This window comes from Pecten maximus, chromosome 6 (assembly GCF_902652985.1).
Source record: "Pecten maximus chromosome 6, xPecMax1.1, whole genome shotgun sequence".
NCBI classification, from domain to species: Eukaryota; Metazoa; Mollusca; class Bivalvia; order Pectinida; family Pectinidae; genus Pecten; species Pecten maximus.
Window position 1 is genome coordinate 43,340,446 of NC_047020.1, and position 24,675 is coordinate 43,365,120.

General features: G+C 35.5%; 1 protein-coding gene across 1 annotated transcript in view; it reads right to left on the minus strand.

Annotated features, from left to right (window-relative positions):
• LOC117330198 overlaps positions 1-23,011 on the minus strand; it is a 111,808-nt gene extending 88,797 nt beyond the window's left edge. The window contains exon 1 of the mRNA XM_033888421.1: positions 22,927-23,011. Coding sequence (XP_033744312.1) covers positions 22,927-22,935 — 9 coding nt within the window. The 5' untranslated portion in view covers positions 22,936-23,011. The remainder of the gene's footprint in view (positions 1-22,926) is intronic.
• Positions 23,012-24,675: the final 1,664 nt, after the last annotated feature.

Genomic DNA, 24,675 nt, shown 5'->3' on the forward strand with positions numbered 1-24,675 from the left:
ATGCTCCAAGTTTAAAACAGGCGCTTCATAAGTTTGCTCCAGGTTGGTATCGGCCCCCAGCATCTATATACCGTATCAATCCTCACACATCAGGAAAATCGTGTCATTATCTCAATCATAGGAACCAATATCTCCATATTCATCTTGTACTGAATCCGAGTACTCTGGGTTGAGAAGACAGTCCACAAGCCTCATTGATATATAGAGATGATATATATCCCAGTAAATCACCATAATTATTACAGAATGTTGTGTAAGTAAAACATCGCCACTCCTTCAATACTTTTTACGCATTACACATTTCCGACAGAGATTCGTCTGAGTCTGTTCATCCACTCAGCCTTTTCTATGTATTAAAACTTTTCCAGCTGTGTTTCTCAGTTTGAATCTGTCCATTCTGTCTCCCGAGACCCACCGACCGTGATAATCCAGAAAGAAAGGGTGTATTATTGTAGCGTTCAATGGGAAGGTGAGTGTGGATTGTTTCTGACGTCCACCAATACAGGTATGGTATAAGCTGTCAGGCTTTCTGCCCTGATTAGTTGTAAAACACTGGGTATTTACCTGGCCAACTCATCCCCGAAGTAACGCTGTGATAACATAGGTATCGAAATCAGTGAGCCGATTAAACATTACAACTCATTCTGATTGGGAATACTACAAAGCTTTGATGTTTATGACCGAATATACATTGACAGGTTGTTTAATTCTACATACAAAACACACTTAAAATTGACAAAAGGTCATTGACACAAAAAGGTAGATATATATACAGCTGTCTAACAAAGAGCAACTACTGTTTATCGAACTGACCTAATGTCACTTAGAAAAAAAAAATGAAAAAAAATTGTTTAATGAAAAATTGATGTCATTCATTTCAATGCAAAAAACCAAGTCATGAACTGCAGAGTTTAATCCTACCAAACATTTTTGATGACATTCAAACCAATCAAAGTTAATTAAATGCCGGAAGGTGTCGATCGTTAATTAATACCCCTGGAATGTCGGGAGATAATACGACTTTGTGGTATAACCTGCATACCTCTGTACCATTGTACACAATCTCAACACTATAGATAATCAATGTCCTGATCTAATGATCAGTTTAAAGGGTTAACAAGTCTTGAAAATAGACTTTATGGACTGATACAGTAAGTTAGGTTTCTGTAACAACTACCTACGAGACAGAAATAGCACAGTATCTTCTCTGTGACGCTCCAAACTAGACAGAAATAGCACAGTATCTTCTCTGTGACGCTCCAAACTATCTTAATTGCAGTCTATTATAAAATATCTTTATCAAAGATCACCTTAAAAAAGAAACTGAATCACAAAAAGAGTTACCAGTTTATTTGTCTCCTTGAAAACAGGCTTTATGGTAAGAGATACAGTAACAACTGTAAAATCTACCTATAAAACAGAGTTAGCACAACATCTACTCTCTGCAGCTTAAGTCGCTATTAATTAGCTGATGATAATTGCTGTCTATGATAAAATATATCCAACCCTGGTAAATACTAGCCGCAATATACCGCTCGGCTAGAGAGATTTTCTTTTTAGCTCGATCAGTTAAGTGTAAGACTAGTAAGCCAGAGGTCCTGGGTTCGAATCCTAGCGGAGGCAGTGATTTAAAATTAATTAATCATGCCCTCTGTTACATTGGTCCCATGTAGGGACTCTGGAACTATACTAAATGTTGCTTGCGAAAGCATCCTTATAACCCCCGGAAACTCAAGGAGGAGTTCTGTCCTGGAGGGGGAGTATGTAACCCTGGTAAATACTAGCCTCAATATACCACTTGGCTAGAGAGATTTTCTTTTTAACTCGATTGATTGAGTGTAAGACTAGTACGCCAGAGGTCCCAGATTCGATCCCAAGCAGAGGCAATGATTTACATTTTTTTAATCATGCACTCTGTTACATATACAGTAGTTCTAAACTAAACGACAAGAAAATGAAACAGAAAGACTCAATAATTGTCTCAAATTATGACAAGATACAAATAATTGTCTCAAATTATAACAAGATACAACAATTGTCTTTCAATTTGTTTATACAGCTTAAATACAATCTCCAGATGTACATGTGCCAGGTAAAGTGTCAAAAGGTCAAACCAACTTGTTTACCATCATTACTTTGCCAGCATTTGTTTAACTATTACATCACAGTGTTTACGACAGCTGAAGTTAACTGCTGCTAACATAACTACTCATATGTGATGCATGCAACATAAAAATGGTCATAAAGTTAATGGAGTTTACTACCTACATAATGGAGAACCCAATAATAAGTCTTGTAAATACTCCAAACGAGCAGCTGGCTGCTACAGGCTGTAGAAAGGTGGTCTCTTTAGACAGGTGGTCTGTATAGACAGGTTACAGATGTGATCTTCAAAGGCAGAGATTACATAAGTGGTCACTGTAGACAGGTGGGTTGTTAAAACAGGTGGTCATTATAGACAGGTTAGACATGGAGTCTTCAAAGATAGCTGTTACACAATAGTCACTAAAGAAAGGTGGTCTGTATAGACAGGTTAGACATGGAGTCTTCAAAGATAGCTGTTACACAATAGTCACTAAAGAAAGGTGGTCATTATAGACAGGTTAGACATGGAGTCTTCAAAGATAGCTGTTACACAATAGTCACTAAAGAAAGGTGGTCTGTATAGACAGGTTACATATGTGGTCTCTAATTAGCTATTACACAATGGTCACTACAGACAGGTTAGACACTGGGTCTTCAAAGATGACTTTTACACAATGGTCACTATAGACAGGTGGTTCATTAGAAAGAATAAGCAGATATTTACATAGTTTATACACTGGTTTCTTTGATGGAGGGTGTCACTATAAATAAAGGTTGGTTCCTTTAGACAGAGGGTATATGTTTAGAAAGTATACTTGTAGACATACATGATATATGTGTCTTTGAAACAGGGGGCATTTGTATAGAGGTGGTCAATGTAGAGAGGTGGTCGCTATAGAGAAGTTAGGTGATGGGTAGATATAATTTGGTTGGGTTTGAATTTGGTACATTATAACTACCAAAACTGGGTCCACTGTGGACAGGTGGTCACTGTAGAGAGGTTAGGTGATAGATAGATTATATTTTTGAAGGTTTTCAGTATGCTGCCTTCTTTTCCTACAAAACACTACCTGTTACAGAGGTTTTATATTAAGTCTGCTATCTGTATTACAGAGGTTTTACATTATTTCTGCCCTCAGTATTACAGAGGTTTTACATTATGTCTGGTCTCTGTATTACAGAGGTTTTACATTACGTCTGTTATCTGTATTACAGAGGTTTTACATTACGTCTGATGTCTATATTACAGAGGTTTTACATTACGTCTGTTATCTGTATTACAGAGGTTTTACATTACGTCTGCTGTCTGTATTACATAGGTTTTACAATACGTCTGGTCTCTGTATTACAGAGGTTTTACATTATGTCTGGTCTCTGTATTACAGAGGTTTTACATTACGTCTGCTATCTGTATTACAGAGGTTTTACATTACGTCTGCTCTCTGTATTACATAGGTTTTACATTACATCAGCTCTCTGTATTACAGAGGTTTTACATTATGTCTGGTCTCTGTATTACAGAGGTTTTACATTACGTCTTCCCTCCGTATTACAGAGGTTTTACATTACGTCTGGTCTCTGTATTACAGAGGTTTTACATTAAGCCCGATCTCTGTATTACAGAGGTTTTACATTACGTCTGCTCTCTGTATTACAGAGGTTTTACATTATGTCTGGTCTCTGTATTACAGAGGTTTTACATTACATCTGCTCTCTGTATTACAGAGGTTTTACATTATGTCTGCTGTCTGTATTACAGAGGTTTTACATTATGTCTGCTGTCTGTATTATAGAGGTTTTACATTATGTCTGCTATCTGTATTATAGAGGTTTTACATTACATCTGGTCTCTGTATTACAGAGGTTTTACATTACGTCGGCCCTCTGTATTATAGAGGTTTTACAATACGTCTGCTCTCTGTATGACAGAGGTTTTACATTATGTCTGTTATCTGTATTACAGAGGTTTTACATTACGTCTGCTCTCCGTATTACAGAGGTTTTACATTACGTCTGCTGTCTGTATTACAGAGGTTTACATTATGTCTGTTATCTGTATTACAGAGGTTTTACAATACGTCTGATGTCTGTATTACAGAGGTTTTACATTACGTCTGCTCTCCGTATTACAGAGGTTTTACATTACGTCTGCTCTCTGTATTACAGAGGTTTTACATTACGTCTGCTCTCTGTATTACAGAGGTTTTACATTACGTCTGGTCTCCGTATTACAGAGGTTTTACATTACATCTGCTCTCCGTATTACAGAGGTTTTACATTACGTCTGTTATCTGTATTACAGAGGTTTTACATTACGTTTGCTGTCTGTATTACAGAGGTTTTACATTACGTCTGCTCTCTGTATTACAGAGGTTTTACATTACGTCTGCTCTCTATATTACAGAGGTTTTACATTACGTCTGCTCTCTGTATTACAGAGGTTTTACATTACATCAGCTCTCTGTATTACAGAGGTTTTACATTACACTTACCTTCTTTATGTGTGGCGGGGTAATGATCCCTAAATAGGAGAGACACACACAGTCCAGTGTAGCTAGAGGAAATGTTTTAGAAATACAAAGGCTGTATCCTGGACATAATCCAAAGCTAGATTTAGTTACCCTCAGAAAAACAACATTCCTGGCTGAATAACATAACAATATACTGCTGTATCAGTAATCACATCACTTACTAGGCCGGGGACAACACTCCGTCAAACCCAAAACAAGTGGTCCACTCTCAACTTTTTTTTTTCTCTGATATCTTACGACATGTGTTGGCAGATTCACACCATCTCATGAGTGAGAGTTATTAAGACTCCTTCCACAAAAAGGATGTACCGAGCCGTCATGTTGGCTCTTGTTTATGCACGAGTCTGCATGCAGAAATCACAAACACCTGTATATATGCTGGGCCGAGCAGTACGTACCTGAGAATCTGGTGGTACTGCCTCTGTATCTATCAGCTAATCATTAAAGTAATTCTCCATCTTTCACTTCAGGCTTTTATTAATTTGATCATACTTGAGCTATATGAAGAGTGAAAGTATACAGTTAACTTTTTACCTATTAGTTTATCAAGCCTCTAGCTGTACAACTCCTTGAAAGCAACTCAAAACCTCTGCTGAAGATATGAAACTGCTTCTTCATTATTTTTTAGAGATTGATTTTGATTTCTGCACTAAAGCCATCTTGATGACAGACAGAGATGTTTTATGGCATCAAGATTGGTATGAAGCATCCAAGCACTTAAATTAATGATGCTCCAAGGAATTAGGCATCGTATCATACACTAAATATAGCTCCTACTGGAGAAACTTGATGTAATGCTCTACCGGCAAATCTCTATGTAATTCTGTACAGATGAAAACTACACATATGATATATATTTTCAAAAACTGTCATGTGCGACCTTTGACCATTTAACCTTGACCTATTCTCACAAAGACTCAAAGCGAAACACTACCATGTGACATTAACCAAATCTTATATACTGTAATAATATGATTGCATCATGGCAAATGTACCTTATACATTATGTAACACAGGATGAACTGTCGATATCAGCACATTTTACAAATTAAACAATGACTTATCATTCTAATCATACCGTATAGATATAGAAATCTCTAGGTGATGAATATATTGGCCATGGGACATCAATGATCAATTTGCTTCCTGAAACTTAACCCAAAAATTTTTGGGACAAATTGTTGTAGAAGAGCAGAAATACATAAATGTGGTGATGTAAGCTAGATGCTTGAATATGTCCCTGGCAGATGAAGGAATATGTGTATTCTGAAACATTTTCTTATGATCATGTACATGAAAAGATTTTTGCATGTCACAATCAATATTGGTTTTTTATGTATTACATACACTTGCACATATCATGGTAACAATTTACATAATCTGGAAACTGAATAAAAAATCAGATAAAAGATGCCAAAACTTGTTCACAAGGGCAATTACTCTGTAAATGAAATATCCCAGTTGAAAATTGTCAGATTGCATACCAATAAAGTTGCATCATGGCGTTTTTTTTTTTTTTGTATTTAGAAAAGGGATAAAGCAGGTATCTTCATTATTGATAAAGTTTCATTGAAATCTTTCCAGAACTTAGAGGCAATTTGGACTTGTTTTTTAGATCAATGTTATGTAGACACACATCACGATAACATGGAAAACACACAACATCGAATTGGCACAAAATTGATATTTTTCAGAATTATGGTTGGTAGTTACAGAAACAACTAAACAATAATTCCGGACTGTTGTACTGAGGGAGACACCAGGATACAATAATGATAAGGAGGAAGAGTTGGTTCCTGCTGCCAGACAGCGCAGCTCCATTATTAATAAATGGCACAATTTTGAGGATAATGATCATTCCAAAGCCAAAAACATGTACACCTGATCGAATCTCGATTGTAAGAATAATATATGTGAGCAATTTTTAGTTTCCAGTGTATTTATTTTTCAGATACAAAGCTAAGTTATATAGTGTTGTTTTAAATTTTACCTGAGCATCAGTTGCTTGAAATTTTACATGGGCATCAGCATAAAGTTTAAGATTCTGAATATGTCTGGATCTGACATAACAATGATATTAAGAAACAAAACTTTTAATACAAAACAAGAGATCGCAGAGGGATCTTGGCACCCACCAATGAATGATCTATATCAGTTCTTTGAAAGACTTTTTTAATTTCTCTACTTTTGCCTACTTTCTTTCCCCGTTTATTCTAAATCTTTTGATAATTTTGGGAACCTACAAATGGATCTTAGATTAATTTTTCAATCTAAGAACTTTCTGAAATGTATCAATAACAAATTTCAACTGTCAAAATCCAAGATGGCTGCCTGATTGAGCACAACTAGGGACCAAGGCCTGGAGCACCTACATGTGAAGTAGAAAAATATTTCAAGAAATAGCTGTAACAATTTAAAAAATAAACTTCAACTGTCAAAATCAAAGATAGACACCTGTTGGCCATTTTATTTTCCTGAACAGAATCTGAATTGAACATATCTAGAGACACCAACGAGAACCTACATGTTAAGTTTGAGAAATATCCTTCTAGTATGGACGAACGGACAATGGTCAATAGATGACAGAACACAAACGTAGGGCAATTTGAATAGGGCAAGAAAGAAATTTACAGGTTCATACAAAATTTATTTTGGCTGAAATCTTAAGATATGTTCTAACAGGTTTAATGACACGGGCAGATTCTATTTCTCATGTGTTTGATGTACAAAATGGTGGATCAGGAAGCGTGCAACCTTTTCCTTGGTATTCTTCAGAGCAGTTCAAATGTACTGTTATAACCTGTCAGGAACAAAGGGCAAATAACCATCATTGTTATTCCATTGCTAATTATCTAGAATGTTTCTCTGTTTAGATACACATTCAGTGCACAGATCTTCACCAGCTTCCAAAGTGCCGTGGTGTGAAATACTCCCCAGATTCCATGAATTATTTATAGAAATCTGTCCATGAAGCTGTTTTATTTCCTGGTGCAGTTGTAAACACACCAGGAACCACTGAGCTGAGAGAAGCATTACAACTCATCATTAGAAGCCCTGGAATTACACAATACTGGCAATGCTCCTAACAAAGGCATTCTAAACAGATGTGAAAGGTCACTTAACTTCACAAGGGCCAATCAACTTTCATTACTTTGGGTTCCAAGGCATCTGGACAGAAATTCAGCCAGAACTAGGAAATGAAAGGAATTTGGACCATGGAACATTATCTCCTAGAGCTTTAAAAGACTGGGAGAATGTATATATAAGTAAGACAATATACAAATGATGAGATCTGAACCATCACACCTCACACTAATGTGTTTGTGTTAATTAAATGAAGCCGAGAGTAGACAGGGATGTTCCAACAGCTGTCAATCCTGGTCAGACAATCCATGTTTCAGGAACTCCAGCCATCTTAAATCATTTGCTGGTTCAAGGCGTACAGCTTTTCACAGCGAAAATCAATACACTGCCAAATGTTAATACTTACCGTCTCAGATCCAACACCACAGTAAATTATCCTCTGACATGCATTTATCCATTTTTTTCATAGATCCATTTAAACAAAATGTAATCTCTTAGAATTCTTCCTATAATTCAGTATCAATTTGTTAGTTATTATATTTGCCCATGTTAGAATTGCCTACGTATGTAATGATGATATTTAACTACCTGAAATACAGTACATGTACAATTATCATTAATGCAGGGTGTTCAGTAGATTTTAGAGTAGCTGGCACAATAGAAATAGTAGGTGGCACCATGTATGGCCCCCTCTCATAAAGGGGGTATGGGGGGTCTCCCCCAGGAAAATTTTAAATCAAAGAGGCCAGATATGGGTTTTCCCACTATATAACAGTAGTTTTGGGAAATTATTTAGCAATAAAAAAATGCACTTTTTACCTTTTTGCATGTATATTTTATATATATATATGTATTGTAAAACTTCTGAGTGTACGAACTGGTGTTTTTGTTTTATTTAGAAGTTTTTGTGAAGAATTAATGATATCTGTACAGTCATGTCTTGTGTCATTTTTAATAGAAAGGTCACAGTTCCAAAACATGTAACTGAAACTGAACATCTTAAAAAACGCAAATTAAAGAAAAATGATATATAAAACACGAAATACATTATTAAAGGCTGTGATTTTACTTCTTTATTGTGTGCGTAATAATTCTAATTCATTACGCCGATTCTGTGTCAGTAAGTTACGTAGTGTGACCAAACTACATGTCAATCACGTCAGACGTTGGTAATCATTTCTCTTCAGAGGATCGCACTCCATAGTTAATCATACGGTTATATTGTACCGTTGTGCGACGATGAACAGTTCAAATGCATCTAAATAACATACCCTTTTGTTTTTTCCTTGAAGAGACTTCAAAAAAGTCGTTTATTCGTTTCATGATGAACCGGAAGCATGTGCTTGTAACTCTTGGTCAGTCAGACGTTTTTATCGCAGCGCGAAAAAAGCATCACACACAATACCTAGATTAACATTGATCGGTGTCATGAAGAAGCTTGTTGTTTTCTTCCGACGGTGTTTTGACAGCATGGACAAGTGAACGATGAGTAATCATTGAATATTATATAAATAAGGTTGTGTTTTATTTGTTTCCCGAACTCCCCAAAGTCAGAATACGTTTCACAACATTTTAATATGTAAGTAGACATCTGAAAGTAGCCGGCGCCGGGAGCAAAGTAGCTGGTGAAATGCGCCGGTCGCCGGCTTATTTTGAACACCGTGTTAAAGGAAGGAATACCTCTTAAATGGTTGTGTGCCATATAGATGCCACAATCCCATATATCTAATTCAATAATGGCTTCATTTATACTGGAAATGTGGTTATTTAAGAGGAGGTTAATTTCGTGATTTCGATATATAAGCTATTTGCGTGGGGGTCATTTTCGCGATCGAATCACTTCTTTGTATTTCGAGATTAGGCAAATTGATATAAAATTTTTGCATTAAAAAGGGCTTCGTATATTAGCGTAAATTTCCCCTTCACATAAATTTCCACATTTACAGTAAACCACTTAAGGAAGGATACCTAGGACACCCACTGGCCACAACATCTACTCTTCAGACGAGTACTTAGGACACCCACTGACCACAACATCTACTCTTCAGACGGGTACTTAGGACTCCCACTGACCACAACATCTACTCTTCAGACGGGTACTTAGGACACGTCCCAATGACCACAACATTGATACTCTTCAGAAGGATACTTAGGACACCCAATGACCACAACATCTACTCTTTGGACGGATAATTAAGACAACCACTGACCACAACACCAACTCTTAGGACAAATACCTAGGACACCCACAGACCACAACACCAACTCTTCGGACGGTTACCTAGGACACCCACTGACCACAACACCAACTCTTAGGACAGATACCTAGGACACCCACTGACCATAACACCAACTCTTAGGACAGATACCTAGGACACCCACTGACCACAACATCTACTCTTCGGACGGTTACCTAGGACACCCACTGACCACAACACCTACTCTTAGGACAGATACATAGGACACACACTGACCACAACACCTACTCTTCGGACAGATACCTAGGACACCCACTGACCACAACACCTACTCTTAGGACAGATACCTAGGACACCCACTGACCACAACATCTACTCTTAGGACAGATACCTAGGACACCCACTGACCACAACATCTACTCTTAGGACAGATACCTAGGACACCCACTGACCACAACACCTACTCTTCGAACAGATACCTAGGACACCCACTGATCACAACATCTACTCTTCGAACAGATACCTAGGACACCCACTGACCACAACATCTACTCTTCAGACAGATAACTAGGACATCCACTGACCACAACACAAACTCTTGAATGTGTACCTTTGAGTATGTTTACTGATGATGCCTCTTCTGTCAATCTGATGATTAATGCATGCTCAGTTTCAACTCTATCTTCAATTTTTGTTTTTGTATAATTTTGGAACATGTCATGGAATCATGTATTGAGATTCCCCGACTCCATGCACTCATTTTGAGGGATGATTTTCCAATACCAGTAGCCTAATGCCTAATGAGCGTATAGAAATGGCTTCAGCTCTGCCAGAACTGTGTGTGGCTGTCATACAAACAATGCCAATCTTCTACCAATTGTAGGTTCTTCCTCCAAGCAATTACGGACTAATCATTCAGCTTCCCTCGTTCAATGTAGGACAGATATTCTTGTCACCAAAACAGTCTCAGTGTAGGTGTGTGGAAGGATCATTCACAGAATATCAGACTCATTATCTTTTCATGTTTTTAGTTAAAGTTTCAGCTTCCATGACATGAATTTCTGAGTACTTAGTTTTACAGATTTAAAAACATTCATTAATTTTCTTCGTCTAATTTAATTATTTTCTCCCAGAAATATGTCTCCTGACTGTAAAAATGTATCAGGGGGGCTAGAAAGCTGATAATTCGATGGTAAGTACAAGCAAGCAGGGTCAAGTTTGGGCTGAAATTACCCTCATGTCGCTGAGAGACTGCCTGCTTCACATTTATAGATGATCAGGGACCTATTACTTCAGTACCTGAACCACAGAACAGAAAGAACCATGCTGTAATTGTCAACCCATTCCTTTGTAAAGGGAAACTAAATCCAGTCAGTTGTATATGCATTAGTCATACTTATTTAAATTAGAAATATTTGAAAAATGACATATATAGTGTTTTAACTTGTACTAATTTTCGAATTATGCAATAAGAAATTTTATCTTGGGGTTGAAAAGTACAGTAAAAATGAAAGAAGCAATCAATTTCTTCAATATACAGAAGTTATGAACAGTACAAAGAATAAGAGGCAAAATGTCACAAGATATTGCAAAGCAAAACTGATCCTCTTCAATTCAGTTGAAATCTGAGAGATATATCAGCCAAACAGAAAACAAAACATTGTGCTGTTCTACCAGTGTTTTACTTTCGTAACATTGTCCTTTACCATTGAAGACCAGAATAGAACCCCAAACATTTTTAGTACGGAAATTTTTTTATGAATTTAGAGTGAAATCCTTCCAACAGAACTCCAGATGCTGTGTGAAGCAGGAGAGACAGATGGTGGCAATTACATCTTCTGATATTTGATTTAGGGACAAATATATATTATTTGTTGGAACAGTATTTTGTTTCCAAGATCTGCCATGGAAATCTTTATTGATAATACATGTAAATAAACATATAATATTCATATTTATATTTTGTAATAAGCTCATTGTTTACTATGGTCAAGATTAAATCAAATAAAAGGAGATAATTCTAACACAACGTATAAGATAGCATACAACCTTAAGTGTAAAAAGTACACATCATCACAAGAAAGTTATTCAACCTTGCCTGGTGAAGATGAGAGGCAGTGAAACACTTAAATAGAAAAATTCCTCTAACCTCACAGACATACCAGTACACTTTTTGATTCCTGCAATATCCCAGAAGTTATAAACAGAAAAAACAACTACCTGTACAAGATGTGGTAGGCCTAATTATAACTGTAGATCAGGTTCTTCCGGCTGATTACCACATGACTGTACAAGACGAGCGTTGCTCTCAATAGTGGAGCGTATATATCCTAGGATACGGAAGTTGATCACAAAACAGTATTATAACCATGTCCGCATTATATCAAAGTCTATATGGCATCATACAACCATTAACAAAACTGGTTTCCAGCGTGCCAAATGGCATCATACAACAGTCACCTAATCAGGTTCCCAGTCCCCAGAGTGTCATCTATGGCATCATGCAACAGTGACTAAACCACCCAGTGGACACAAAACGTTCGGAGAACGTCCGAAAAACGTCCTATTCAGGTCACAACGTCCGGGACTTTCCTACAACGTTGTGAGAACGTTTCATGTCAAACGTTAGTACAACGTTAGCTTTTGACGTTGTAACAACGTTGTCACGAGGTTTTAATGCAAACTTTGTATATTTGTTGTTAATTCTAAACGGGTTGCAAGTTTACACAAATGCCAAAGACATACCGAACGAAAACATCAAATTTCGTGATAAATTTAATTATCTAATTGGCTCGAAATTTTATTTGTCAATAATGGATCTGTTTATATTAGTTTAAAAGCAACCTACGTCGCCCATTATGTGCCCTAATAATATATATCGATCATTGATCCTTTCCTGGTCCTATTTTGCTGTTAGACCTCCTTTTATACCAATAAATGTGATCAAACTCGAACTTACGAGGTTACGATAACAAATCAGTGTTACCTCCCTTTATGTTGCAATATATATCCGCCAGGGGGCAATACAAACATTCACATTCATTTCAAAAACATTTTTTTAAACGACTTAATTTCAATTTAAACTACATGAAAATATCATGTTTTGGTTGAAACCGTTGCGATTTTTTTTCGGGAAAAGAAATAGATAGAGAGAAGAAAAAAGGGTATTAATATTTGCGCGGTAATTTTAACTTCCGGTTCTTTGTTCTGCAAACACACGTGGGCCCAACACACACACATTTCAATCGGACTGTTGACTTGCTGTATTGGATTATGTATTTGCTTTCAAAATAACGTAAGGAATCAGCGTTCTTCCCGAATACAGATCAGTAATTCAAGGTAAATTATATATGATTCGTATTTTTTATTACACTGCGTTTGATTTTGACTTGTGTTTATTTACAAACAGATCGGGCATGTTATGATTTATCTTCACGTACGTACGTACAACGGATGTACGTTTTTGGTATCACCGGGCATAATTTTAGTTTCACGCATATTTGTTAACCGAACACGTTATGATATATTGCCGAAAAGTTTACGGTATATCAATAATTATTGTTTTGGTTGTTTTTCTATTTACAGATTAAATAGTGATAACTGGATGCACCGAGGTAATCAGAGACATCAGATATATGAGTGATGGGAGGAGTGCAACCACATGGACACATGGAAATAAAGACATTAAAATACTGTATAAAACAACTTGAGTCTTTGTTGTACATAATATGTAACAATAGTAGAAAATAAAATAATACGACGTTGTGACGTCTATACAACGTAAATAAAACGTTGCCACATCGTAACACAGTAACGTTGTGGGAACGTTGTATGAAAACGTTCCCCAAACTTTCATTTGCAACATTACTATAACCTAAATGCAACGTTGCATCCTGACGTAACTGAAACGTTCTCTAGACGTTGTGTGCCCACTGGGCAGAGTGTCACAAGTCAGCTGATACGACAGTCACCACATCGAAATACAATTAAAGTCACCTCAGTCTAAACAGAGACTCAATCTTAGGTTTATTAGCACTATATGTATATTGAATAATATGTCTGACGAAATTTTATACAGTTCTATTATAGCTGTTATACACTTTTATGTTTAATGATAAAAGGAGTAATGCTTCAAATGTTTGTTGGTTTGCTGGGTTTATCGCTCCATGCACAGCCAGGGTCAATATATGAGGCGGGGTCTCCTTGTAGTAGCTGGTGACTACCTCACTGAACAACATACTGGATACCCCTCACATTCCATTAAGAGAAATTAGGGTAAAGTGTCTTGCCCAAGAACACAATCACAACAATCAATCCGGCCTGTTTTTCAGCTTCCAAAAAAACACAAACCGACATGGGTATGGAACATCGAACCACACATAGTTATGTGGCTGATGTCTAACAGACTGAGCTATCATGACTTTTGATTCAAAAGAGTGCATTGATGAATCGTGTAACACAAACTTGCTGTACATGAACATTGATACACATGTACAGCTCAAACCCTTTGCTGTTAGTTTGGGATCCTTCCTTCTGTTCATGTCTGTAATTCACTATTAAATAGCTTGAAGACAAAAAAACATCATCTACAGCTTCAAAACTGTTGCACGGCAACCAGAGTTAAAGTTTCAAGACTTTAGACTCTAAAAATAAGAAAGTGACTTATTTACGTGTTGGTTTTGCAGCCAGTGCCACAGTTCAAACTTAAAGAAATGAATGGAAATAACAGGATGTAGAGACCTGTATATGATATTTGATATCCTTGTAAGACAACGATCCACTTTTATTTTGGACAACTTGTGAGGTAAAATATTCAATTTTGGACAACTTGTGAGGTAAAATATTTGAAAAAAAAAGTTTTGAAGTTTACGAAAATAGCTTACCCTTATTTTACAAAGAAGTTTTATATAACTATGCTGGTATTGAGAAACTTGACTGCTATCCTGATGCTTCAGAATACCTGCAACACTAGCTAGAATACCTTACACTGAACACCAAAGGAATCTCTGGGCCCCAATCCAAGGGTGAACACATCATTACAACTTAATTTATAACAAGGTACATTTGATTGACAGCAGCACTTTCAGATCAGGTTTGCCTACAGAGTTTTTCCTCATATCTCATTCTAAGAGCAACTTATTTTTCATCTGTGATCTGAGAGATTCTGACTGGGATATTATGGTTTAACAAAGCCCTACAGTGAAATCTCTGCACCATAAAAACCTGTATTTCAGAGATAAGATGTTTAACATAATACTAAGTTTATGTATAAAACTCCTGTAAAAATATTGTTCGTGTGTGTTGATGTCTATGATTACATGAACGGTTATCTCCCCTATCAGGAGAGGAAATTTACACATGATAGCGTAATATACACACACCACTTACGGACTCATTACAAGGTCGCTACTGAACCAGATGTTGGGATCAATGTTTCAGCTCAGTTTGCCATGAAAACGAGATTGAGTCTTTGATAGACATACACTAAAGCTCTAGATTGATTATACTAATAACTCTGGCGAGTAATTAATACACCAACCCTCGGTGATATGGTGTAATGGAGCATGGCATACCTATAACCAGATATAGAAACCATATGATTAACATTTAACACAACAATTTAACATAATCAGTGTGATTATTGTCCTATACTATTATAATGATGGGACTGTTCGTCTTACAAACTGATCAAACTCATCAATTCAAAAATTTTACGAATATTTTCAGCACAGATGATGATGATGATGCATGATGATGATTCATGATGATGATGATGATGATGATGATGATGGTGGTGGTGGTTGTATGATTACAAACCATACCTATTATATTTCATGTATGTTTGTGTATGTGATGTGATGTTTATACAATGTTTTTATGGAATAAAAATGTCTTTAAAAATAAAAGATTTAAAAAAAAAATTATAAACAAAAATTAAACATTTTCAGCACCTACTGTCACAAGGTGCTTCTTCTTCACGTGTACACATTTTAAAGTCTTTAAAAAATTTAAAAAAAAAAATAAAAACTTACAAAATAATTCCCACAAATTCTGTTCACAGTACATGTCATTCAAATATTAACTCAATAAATTATACAGATATGAAACCGAATGAACATGTCAAGATCACATAGATTTAAGTACACAGATAATAATGTACATTATCAGAGCTGAAACCTTAGCTTTATTGCCTTAAAAACCAATTACAACATGTCTGATGCATATAAATGTTTGCTTACTTTTATTCAGTGTACAGAATATTGATCAATTTAGGTTTGAGTCATTGTAGTATAGACCCATTAGTCGTACAAGGGTTTCGGCACACAGGGCCCGCGCTCTACAAAGACACAGTGAAAAATATAAACAGAAGCTAATCTAAGCTCTGACAAGGGAGCTCTCTATAATGTAATATACCTATAAGTTGTACTAGGGTACAGTCCAGCAGGAAGCTTTACGGAGACTCAAAAAAGGAAGCTATAACAGCTCAGCATGCAGAGGGAGCCCCTCAGGAACTCATGAAGATGAAATTTCATAAAAGCTTAGAACTTTGACCAGGGAGCTTCACAGCAACCAGAAAAAAAAAAATTCCTCAAAATAAATTTTATTAATTTACAACATCGACAGAACCAGACCTAACCTTAATTAATCACTCTTTGCCCTGATGGATACATATACAGCTAGATGTATATTACAATATGTACTTTGCCAAGCCATTGTTCTCCACTATTGATCTTCAAGGAAAACTGTTATTACAGACCTATATTTACTCAAATGTAAGCATGCAGAAACATAATTGACAAAGGAAAATCAATTTCTGAAATTTGAATTATAAAACGTCTATATGATTTGGAATGAAGTGCATGCAGACCCATCATACATGTATGATTAAATTTCATTGTTTTTTAGCTGAAGTATTTCATTTGCGTTTGTCACAAAACATGAAATTTCCATTAGAACAAATAACGAAACCTTGAAACCACAACTATTACATAACCATGACGATAACAAAGAAAACATCACCATGTTTCAGTTGTTCAAAAAGAGTTTCTGCATTTGTAACTTGGTTAAAGAAAAAAACAGTATTTGTATTTTCTTATCTAACATCTTAAGCATGTCATTTATATTTTAAGTGCTCCAATATAACATACAATTTTTTGGTTTGTCTGTTTAGTGTTTAGAGTGAAACACTTTTGCAAAAAACAAGGCCACTACATCATTAGCTTAGAAAAGTAAATGTTGTATGTGGCAGTTACATCATTAAACAGAGATAAAACCAAGGTTGTATGTGGCAAGGGGGACATCATTGATTGACAACAGAGAAAACCTAGGTTGTGTGTGGCAAGGGGGACATCATTGACAACAGAGAAAACCAAGGTTGTGTGTGGCAAGGGAGACATCATTGACAACAGACAAAACCAAGGTTGTGTGTGGCAAGGGAAACATCATTGACAACAGAGAAAATCAAGGTTGTACGTGGCAAGGGGGACATCATTGACAAGAGAAAACCAAGGTTGTGTGTGGCAAGGGAGACATCATTGACAACAGAGAAAACCAAGGTTGTGTGTGGCAAGGGAAACATCATTGACAACAGACAAAACCAAGGTTGTATGTGGCAAGGGAAACATCATTGACAACAGAGAAAACCAAGGTTGTATGTGACAAGGGAGACATCATTGACAACAGAGAAAACCAAGGTTGTGTGTGACAAGGGAGACACCATTAACAATGGAGAAAGTACAAAAAGAAATAGTACTTAGTGAGAAAAGAAATCATATTGGTAGAGTCCATCAAAATTGATCTTGTCATTAGTGTTGGATTTGGGACATTAAATCTATTTTGGTAGACTCTATCAATATGATCCTGTAGTAAAGAAAAAGAAGAAACATACACATCCATGATCCAACCCTTTAAATATGAATGGGTATCAATATTAGTCCTCTCTAATAATATCAACATGCAATGGTTTACAGCAGGCCTTGTTTCTCCAACCTCAATGTCCCCTTAACAACAGCAGAAACCACCAAAGATCATGTAAGAGGCTGATGTAGTAAGTTTACATCTAGCAGATGATATATTGCTTATGTCCCTGCTAAGAATCTAATCCAAAACCACTGGCTTTAATACTATAGACTAACGCTCTAGATACCAAATTAGCTTAAGAGGACTTTTCTCTTGGCAAATCAGTAGGAAGCTGCTGGTATGTTTACAGGGTTTTTTCATTAGTTTGAATGAAGAGTTATTTGAATGCATATATATCAAGCCCATATCTTAGATATTTCAAATAAATGAAAATAAAATTCAGAAAACCATAATGATATCTAGAAATGACTCTAGATTATATGGTATAGCTAGGTCAGTGTAATGGACAGAAGTGTGTCGCTCAGACACCATATTGTTATAAAGGTCACTCAAATCAATAGCATGCCAGACACACTGTAATGCGAATAGGGCAAATAAACACCTTTACGCAGAAACAACCAAAAAGCATGATCATGAACACAGCAGAATGGTGTTGTGCTCCGAGATATTGACCTGGTAAACAGCTTAACTAATGTTAGGTATACGAGGTTTCCTACAGACCAGCAGAGAGCTATAAACACTTTTACCACTGATCACATCCAGATGATCAAAATCAATACAGCACTCACCTGTTCTTCTCAATAGAATTCCAAATTCAGGTCATAGTGTGTTAAACCATTATACAGCTGATTGACAGAGTCTGGATCTGTACAATGAAGTCTATCTATTCTGTCAATTGTCTTGATGATTGTGCTTACTATATATCCTGAATACTAATTAATCCACATATTGAGTAGAAGAGACCAAGCAGAAGAAACAACACGAGGGTCGGCACCGAATACATCTGACAGCATGCAGACACTGTTCTACATATCCAAATTTCACCGCTGTTTTTTTTTTCCTTGGCAAAGGGAGGAAACCTTGGATGGCACCAACGCTTCACATCATCACTGGTTAGATCAGATTTGCAGGATTCCTATAAAATCTGTCTTCCTTCACATCTGACTTGTCAGACTGTTGTGATACTGAATTGAATTTTATCATAATCTAATTTATCATTGAATGTTATTGAATTTATCACATTATGATTTGTCTGTGAAAGTCTCATCATTTTCCCAGGCTTTTCCATTTCATAGAAAGTCTGGTCTTTTATCATACAAAATCATAACATCTCTCCATTGACAGGGTTAAAATTGGTTTGCACACTATCTTTTTCCATCTCGGCTTTTAAGACAAATTTGTGCCGTGTTTTTATAGTCAATACTCTTGCTGATAAATGATGGCCGAGGGTTACATAGTTGAAAGATATACAGCTCATTTGGGAACCAGCATCCCTCATATTTCACAGACAAAATCATCTTGTCCGTTATCAGAAACCGTGTAAAACGTTATTTTTTTACCTAATATCAGACACATCCAAAAAAACATTTTATGGACTTCGACAAAAACAAAAATTTCCCATGGAAGTCTTGATGGCAGATAAGTTAGGAGAAAGCTTCAGGTTTTTAGATACACTGATGAAGAATGACTCAAAGGTTTTTATCTTTAGAGTTATATGCAATAACATTAATAACACAAATTCCATAGCAACAGAGGCAACAGCTAATCTACTTTATTCAAATAAATTTTACACTTTCATCTACATTGTTCAAGAACTGCCTGTTTTTGAAATCTGAATGAAGCATACTTTTTTATTCAATAGGTATATGTGGCAAACATGTTTTTTTTCATATTTATTTATTTTTTTTCAAAATTTTCCATTATAAGTAAAAAGAAGATGTCAATACACACACTAACATTCACACATGTTGAAAAGGAATCATTATCATCATGCATCATCATCATCATCATCTTTTATACATTATTACAACATGTCAATGAGTTGAATTTTTTCTAATATATATCAATTTGAAACAGGAAAATACAATGAAACTTATTCTCTTTGTTTTTGTAAACATATCTTTATAACTTTAATGCTTATTATCAAATTCTACTTTTTTTTTTTTTTTTTTTTTGAAAATGCAATCTAGATTTTATAATTATAATAATTACAATATAATTTGATTTTATAATTCAAACCAAAGGATTTTGTTGGACATTGGTTACATAGAAGATAAGTATAAGTGTGAATTCTTTCATCTAGATATATTTTTCTTATTCTGCTTGAATTATAAAAATTAAGCTAGACTAAAATGTCACTTTAACATAATATTGATATTCATTTAGCTCAAAGTCCTCAGGCTACAGAAGTAAGACCATGCACTGCAGACATCCTGGATATTTATAACACAACAGGATAATCTGGTTCCAAGAAAAATTGACCAGATAGAACTTAAGGAGACAGCTGGATGACTCAAGAGCCACCAACTGTGCTACAACACCAACACAGTTTCAAAGCCGGTAAAAAGGAGATAACTCTTAGTGGAATCTAACCTTGTACTAAATATATTGAAACTGATGAAACTGATTTTCTGTTTCTCAGCCAGTGGTAATGTCAGTGAATTTTTCTGCAGTATTCAGGCCCAATCCCAATGACACATGGCATAAATACATAGAGGATATATCTAACAGTGTCTTCAGTAATGCCAAATATATTTCACCAGTGGGGCTAATATTTCGATAATTTTCAGGAGTGTGCAGCACAGAAGAAAATATCAAAATGTTGGCCACACAAGTGAAATATTTTTGGTATTACTAATGCTGTTAGATAATCTGTTTATAACATTTTTGTAGCAAAATATCCTGGGTCAGCTTTCAATTTCCCCCATTGCTGTTTATAAGCAGTGTCAAGTCAGAAAAAGTGGTATTTTTCACAAGATCACTTTTATCTAGAGTAAATAATTTTCAAAATTTCACTGATGAAAATGTAATAAATGTATGTACGTAACCCTTACCATTGATATGATGAATTGGAATTAAGTTTATTTGACTTTATAAATGGAAGATTCTGATCAACTTTGCTTTATATTTCAATTAGAAAAATATTTACCAAATAAAAAGTGAATTTCACCTTGTTATGAACTTTGATTGAATAATCTTGACTTTTAGTCCAAAAACCCTGATTTCAAATAAATTTCAAATAAGGGATGTTCTAGAGTATCAATTATAACGTACACTGCCCAGGGGTCGACATTAACTTTTTTCTGCACTTGTCCCTTCGGACAAGTGATAAGATAAATTCACTTGTCCGAATGACATAATCACTTGTCCTACATGTGTTTCTACTTTCCATCTGTTATGTGTAAACAGCGAGATGATTTATTATAAAGTAGAGGTAAGCACTGCAAGCCATAATTTTGACTCATAATAATTACTAACAACAATAAAACAACAAGAAAGTATTATTACAAGTTATTTAAGTTTTACTAAACCATCCTTTTTTTACCTAAAAGCAGATGAATGAAGTACTTTAAAATAATTAACTTTCATGAAGAACTGTTCGACTAAACAAACTTACTACTGTGAAAACATTAAAACATGTCACCGTTTTCTAGGGCACGGCAGTCTGCTTCATCTGTAGCCTCCTTAATTATATCAAAACTGATTCATTTTTATTACGATTCCAGCAGACGGTATCTGTCGTAGTATCAATGCTCTCACATGTACAGCATTCGCATGCATTTCAAACATACTAGTGATACCGATTACATGTTTTCGAGAGCCCTCGGAAGTCTACCATCATTTCTATGTAGTTCTGAATGAAGCTTTAATAAGCATGATCAACTCACTTCCGTTCGATGGTTAACACAATTTAAAGGAGTTTTTACTCATTTTACAGTGAGTATTGAATCAGTTTTGACTTCAGAATATAACATAAATAAAACATAAAGACAGATTTGTTACTTGTCCCGTCGGACAAGTACTTTAATGATTTCACTTGTCCGACATCAATTTCGTCTGGTACAGGACAATCGGACAAGCGTTAATGTCGACCCCTGCTGCCATGTCTTAAAGATGAATTCTTAGTTTCTAGACCCCCCCCATCAGGATACTAGAATGTATTGAAGAAGATTGTTAAGTAAAGATACATGGGTACACATCTCTACAAACTCATCAGTGAATTGCACTTTATTAGGTATTACTTGAAAAGTTTTAAACTTTGAAACTGAAATCCAAGATGGCCACCTAGATGCCAATTTAAATCATGCAAAATGCTATGCTGCACAATTAGGGCTTTAGTGGAACAAGTGCATAAAATCTGAGAAATTCTACTATATTATGCTAGAAAGGTAACTGACACCTTAGGGTTTTGCAGGAACAATATCTTATGATGCTGACTGAAATTTTACTATAGTTTCTTCATTGAGCCCTGTTTTCAAGTTCGCTATCCTTTTTTTATTGAATATCATCTATGATGTTTCATAACAAATTCAGCTGAAATATGATCAGCCATTCAAGAGGAAGTTTAAATACAGAGAAAATGGTAATATTATGGAAAAGCATCTGGAATGCAGAATGGTAAACTGATCCATTAAGTCCTTCAGGAAATCATAAAAATGCAAAATATAAGAAATATTATCACAACATTACAATGTATATAGTTTGATTCGCCTACATATAAACTTTTCAAGTGGGGGAATGTTTGAAGACAAGAAAAAAAGATAGATCATCTTTATTTTCTTCCATCGTCAGACAATCTATGATTTAACATGATTTCAAATCTAACTAACGTTAGAGTTTTATCTTCCATTTCAAATCCCTGTGTTGATGTGCACAGCTGTCACCCGGCATGCCATTGAATGATTCATATGTACGACATGGGCATACATAACCTTGGACGGCCGGTAAGATTGTAATTATATATCTAAATAGCTTAATCCCGGCCTGTTAACTTTGGAAAAGTACCATCCATAGGGGTTCAAAACGTCTGCTTCTGCGTATATACTCGGTTCATTTGGATATTGACATATCGATGCAATGCGTCAAAATGCCAATTCAGATAAACGTAAATCCGAAATTTAAACAACCGACACTTCAACATCATAATGAAGAGAAGAATATTGTCCTACCTTAGACATCCTGTCTGTAAATTTGTCTTTTGTCTCCCTCAAATCACGACCATGGTTCTTTTGATGTTGTTGTTGCAGCGCGAGTCTCGCCTTTTGCTGTCTGCATGAACAAACTCCCGCATTTTTTATCGGAACTCCTCGGACATAATCATGATTATACATGATAATGAGCAAATTGTTCTGCAGGATATTGCATCAAATTTTAAGTTACACTACGAAAACATGTCGAGGACTAGACTTCCATATAGGCTACATTACAGATAATAAGAATGTACAGTATGTGAAAAATATATAATCCAAACGAGTCTTGCAAAGACCAGATGGCGTGGATCAATAGGATTATGGTGTTTAGGCCTGTACATTACGTATAATATCGATTTATTCAAAGAAAATAATGCATGCCAATCATGCTTGAGTTGTCGCATTTCAAACGACATATTTGTTATTGTTAAGAGACGCCAGAATTTTTTTTTATATAAAACTTTGTGCTTCTTCACAGGAGTAACCCGATCGCGATTCAAGATATATACATGTGTATTTCTGTAAAAATAACAAGTTTATTTTGCGCTATCAAATATCCGTCAGAAAAATGGATGAAGTTACAAAACCGACATATAATTATTCTTTTAAAATGTTATGGTAGGATATTCTGGACTGTCAAAAATTAGAATTACAATGATACATAATATTGTTTGTAATTTACATTAAAATGTTTTTATTCATATTGTAAAAACGAATGGAAAGTCGGTACTGAAAACACGTTTGGTCGTTACCATTTAGCAAGTGTTGATATCTTGATATTTTGGGAACACGGTTCAGGATTTGGTCAAGTTTACGAAGTTTATAGAAAAAAAAGATGTCCTGTCAAAGAACTGTACAATAAAAAAGAAAAAAAATCGGCTTTAACACCCGAAAGGGATAATTTGGCTCCTTGTACCAGAGACTGATTTGGTTGTACCAAATCATGTTATCTAAACAATAAATTCCCTTCGCACTCTGATTTTCCTCTACCAGGCTCACCTTCATCGTTAGTTACCACAGCACGTGTATCCCAATATGCCGTCATGTTTTGTTTTGTTTTTTAATGCATGATCACCACCTGTTCAAACTTTTGAAGATTCCACAGTTTGAATATAAAATAGACACCTAACTGTCATGCACTGTGATACAAATGTATCACTGCACCGTATACCGCACCGTATAAGCCGTTAGCGCCAAAATGGCAGCTCCGGCTGCATGCATGCTCCCCGGGGAGTTGAGAAAGACATAGCTGGTTGCGATAAAAGCCCAATAACCATGGATAATAATTTGTAAACCCCTTTAAGGCGGATATATTGCTGTGATATAGCGGTGCATATGATATATATAAAACTCCAAGTTATTATTATTATTAAATGAAATTACCAAAGTGAAGTTTGGGTCACAATAAGGCATTCCTGTTGGTAAAGGACGTGTAGTTATAATGTGCCATGCATTAATTTTATTTAATTTTAATTAACTGAATTTAAAAACATAAATTGTGTACATCGTTTATGAACCCTAATTTGTAGTATATCCTATTTTAGCAACATTCATCTTACTCTAAGATCTCTAGATCTGTCTTTCTTCCTGTCATTCTTCTTTGCTTTTCTTTCTTTATAATCATTATAAGTATACTGTGTCGCTATCACAATCTTTGTAACATATATTTGTGGAGAGGGCTTTTATAAGTTGTTGAAAACTTGTGGTCAATAAAATACGTTTAAATAA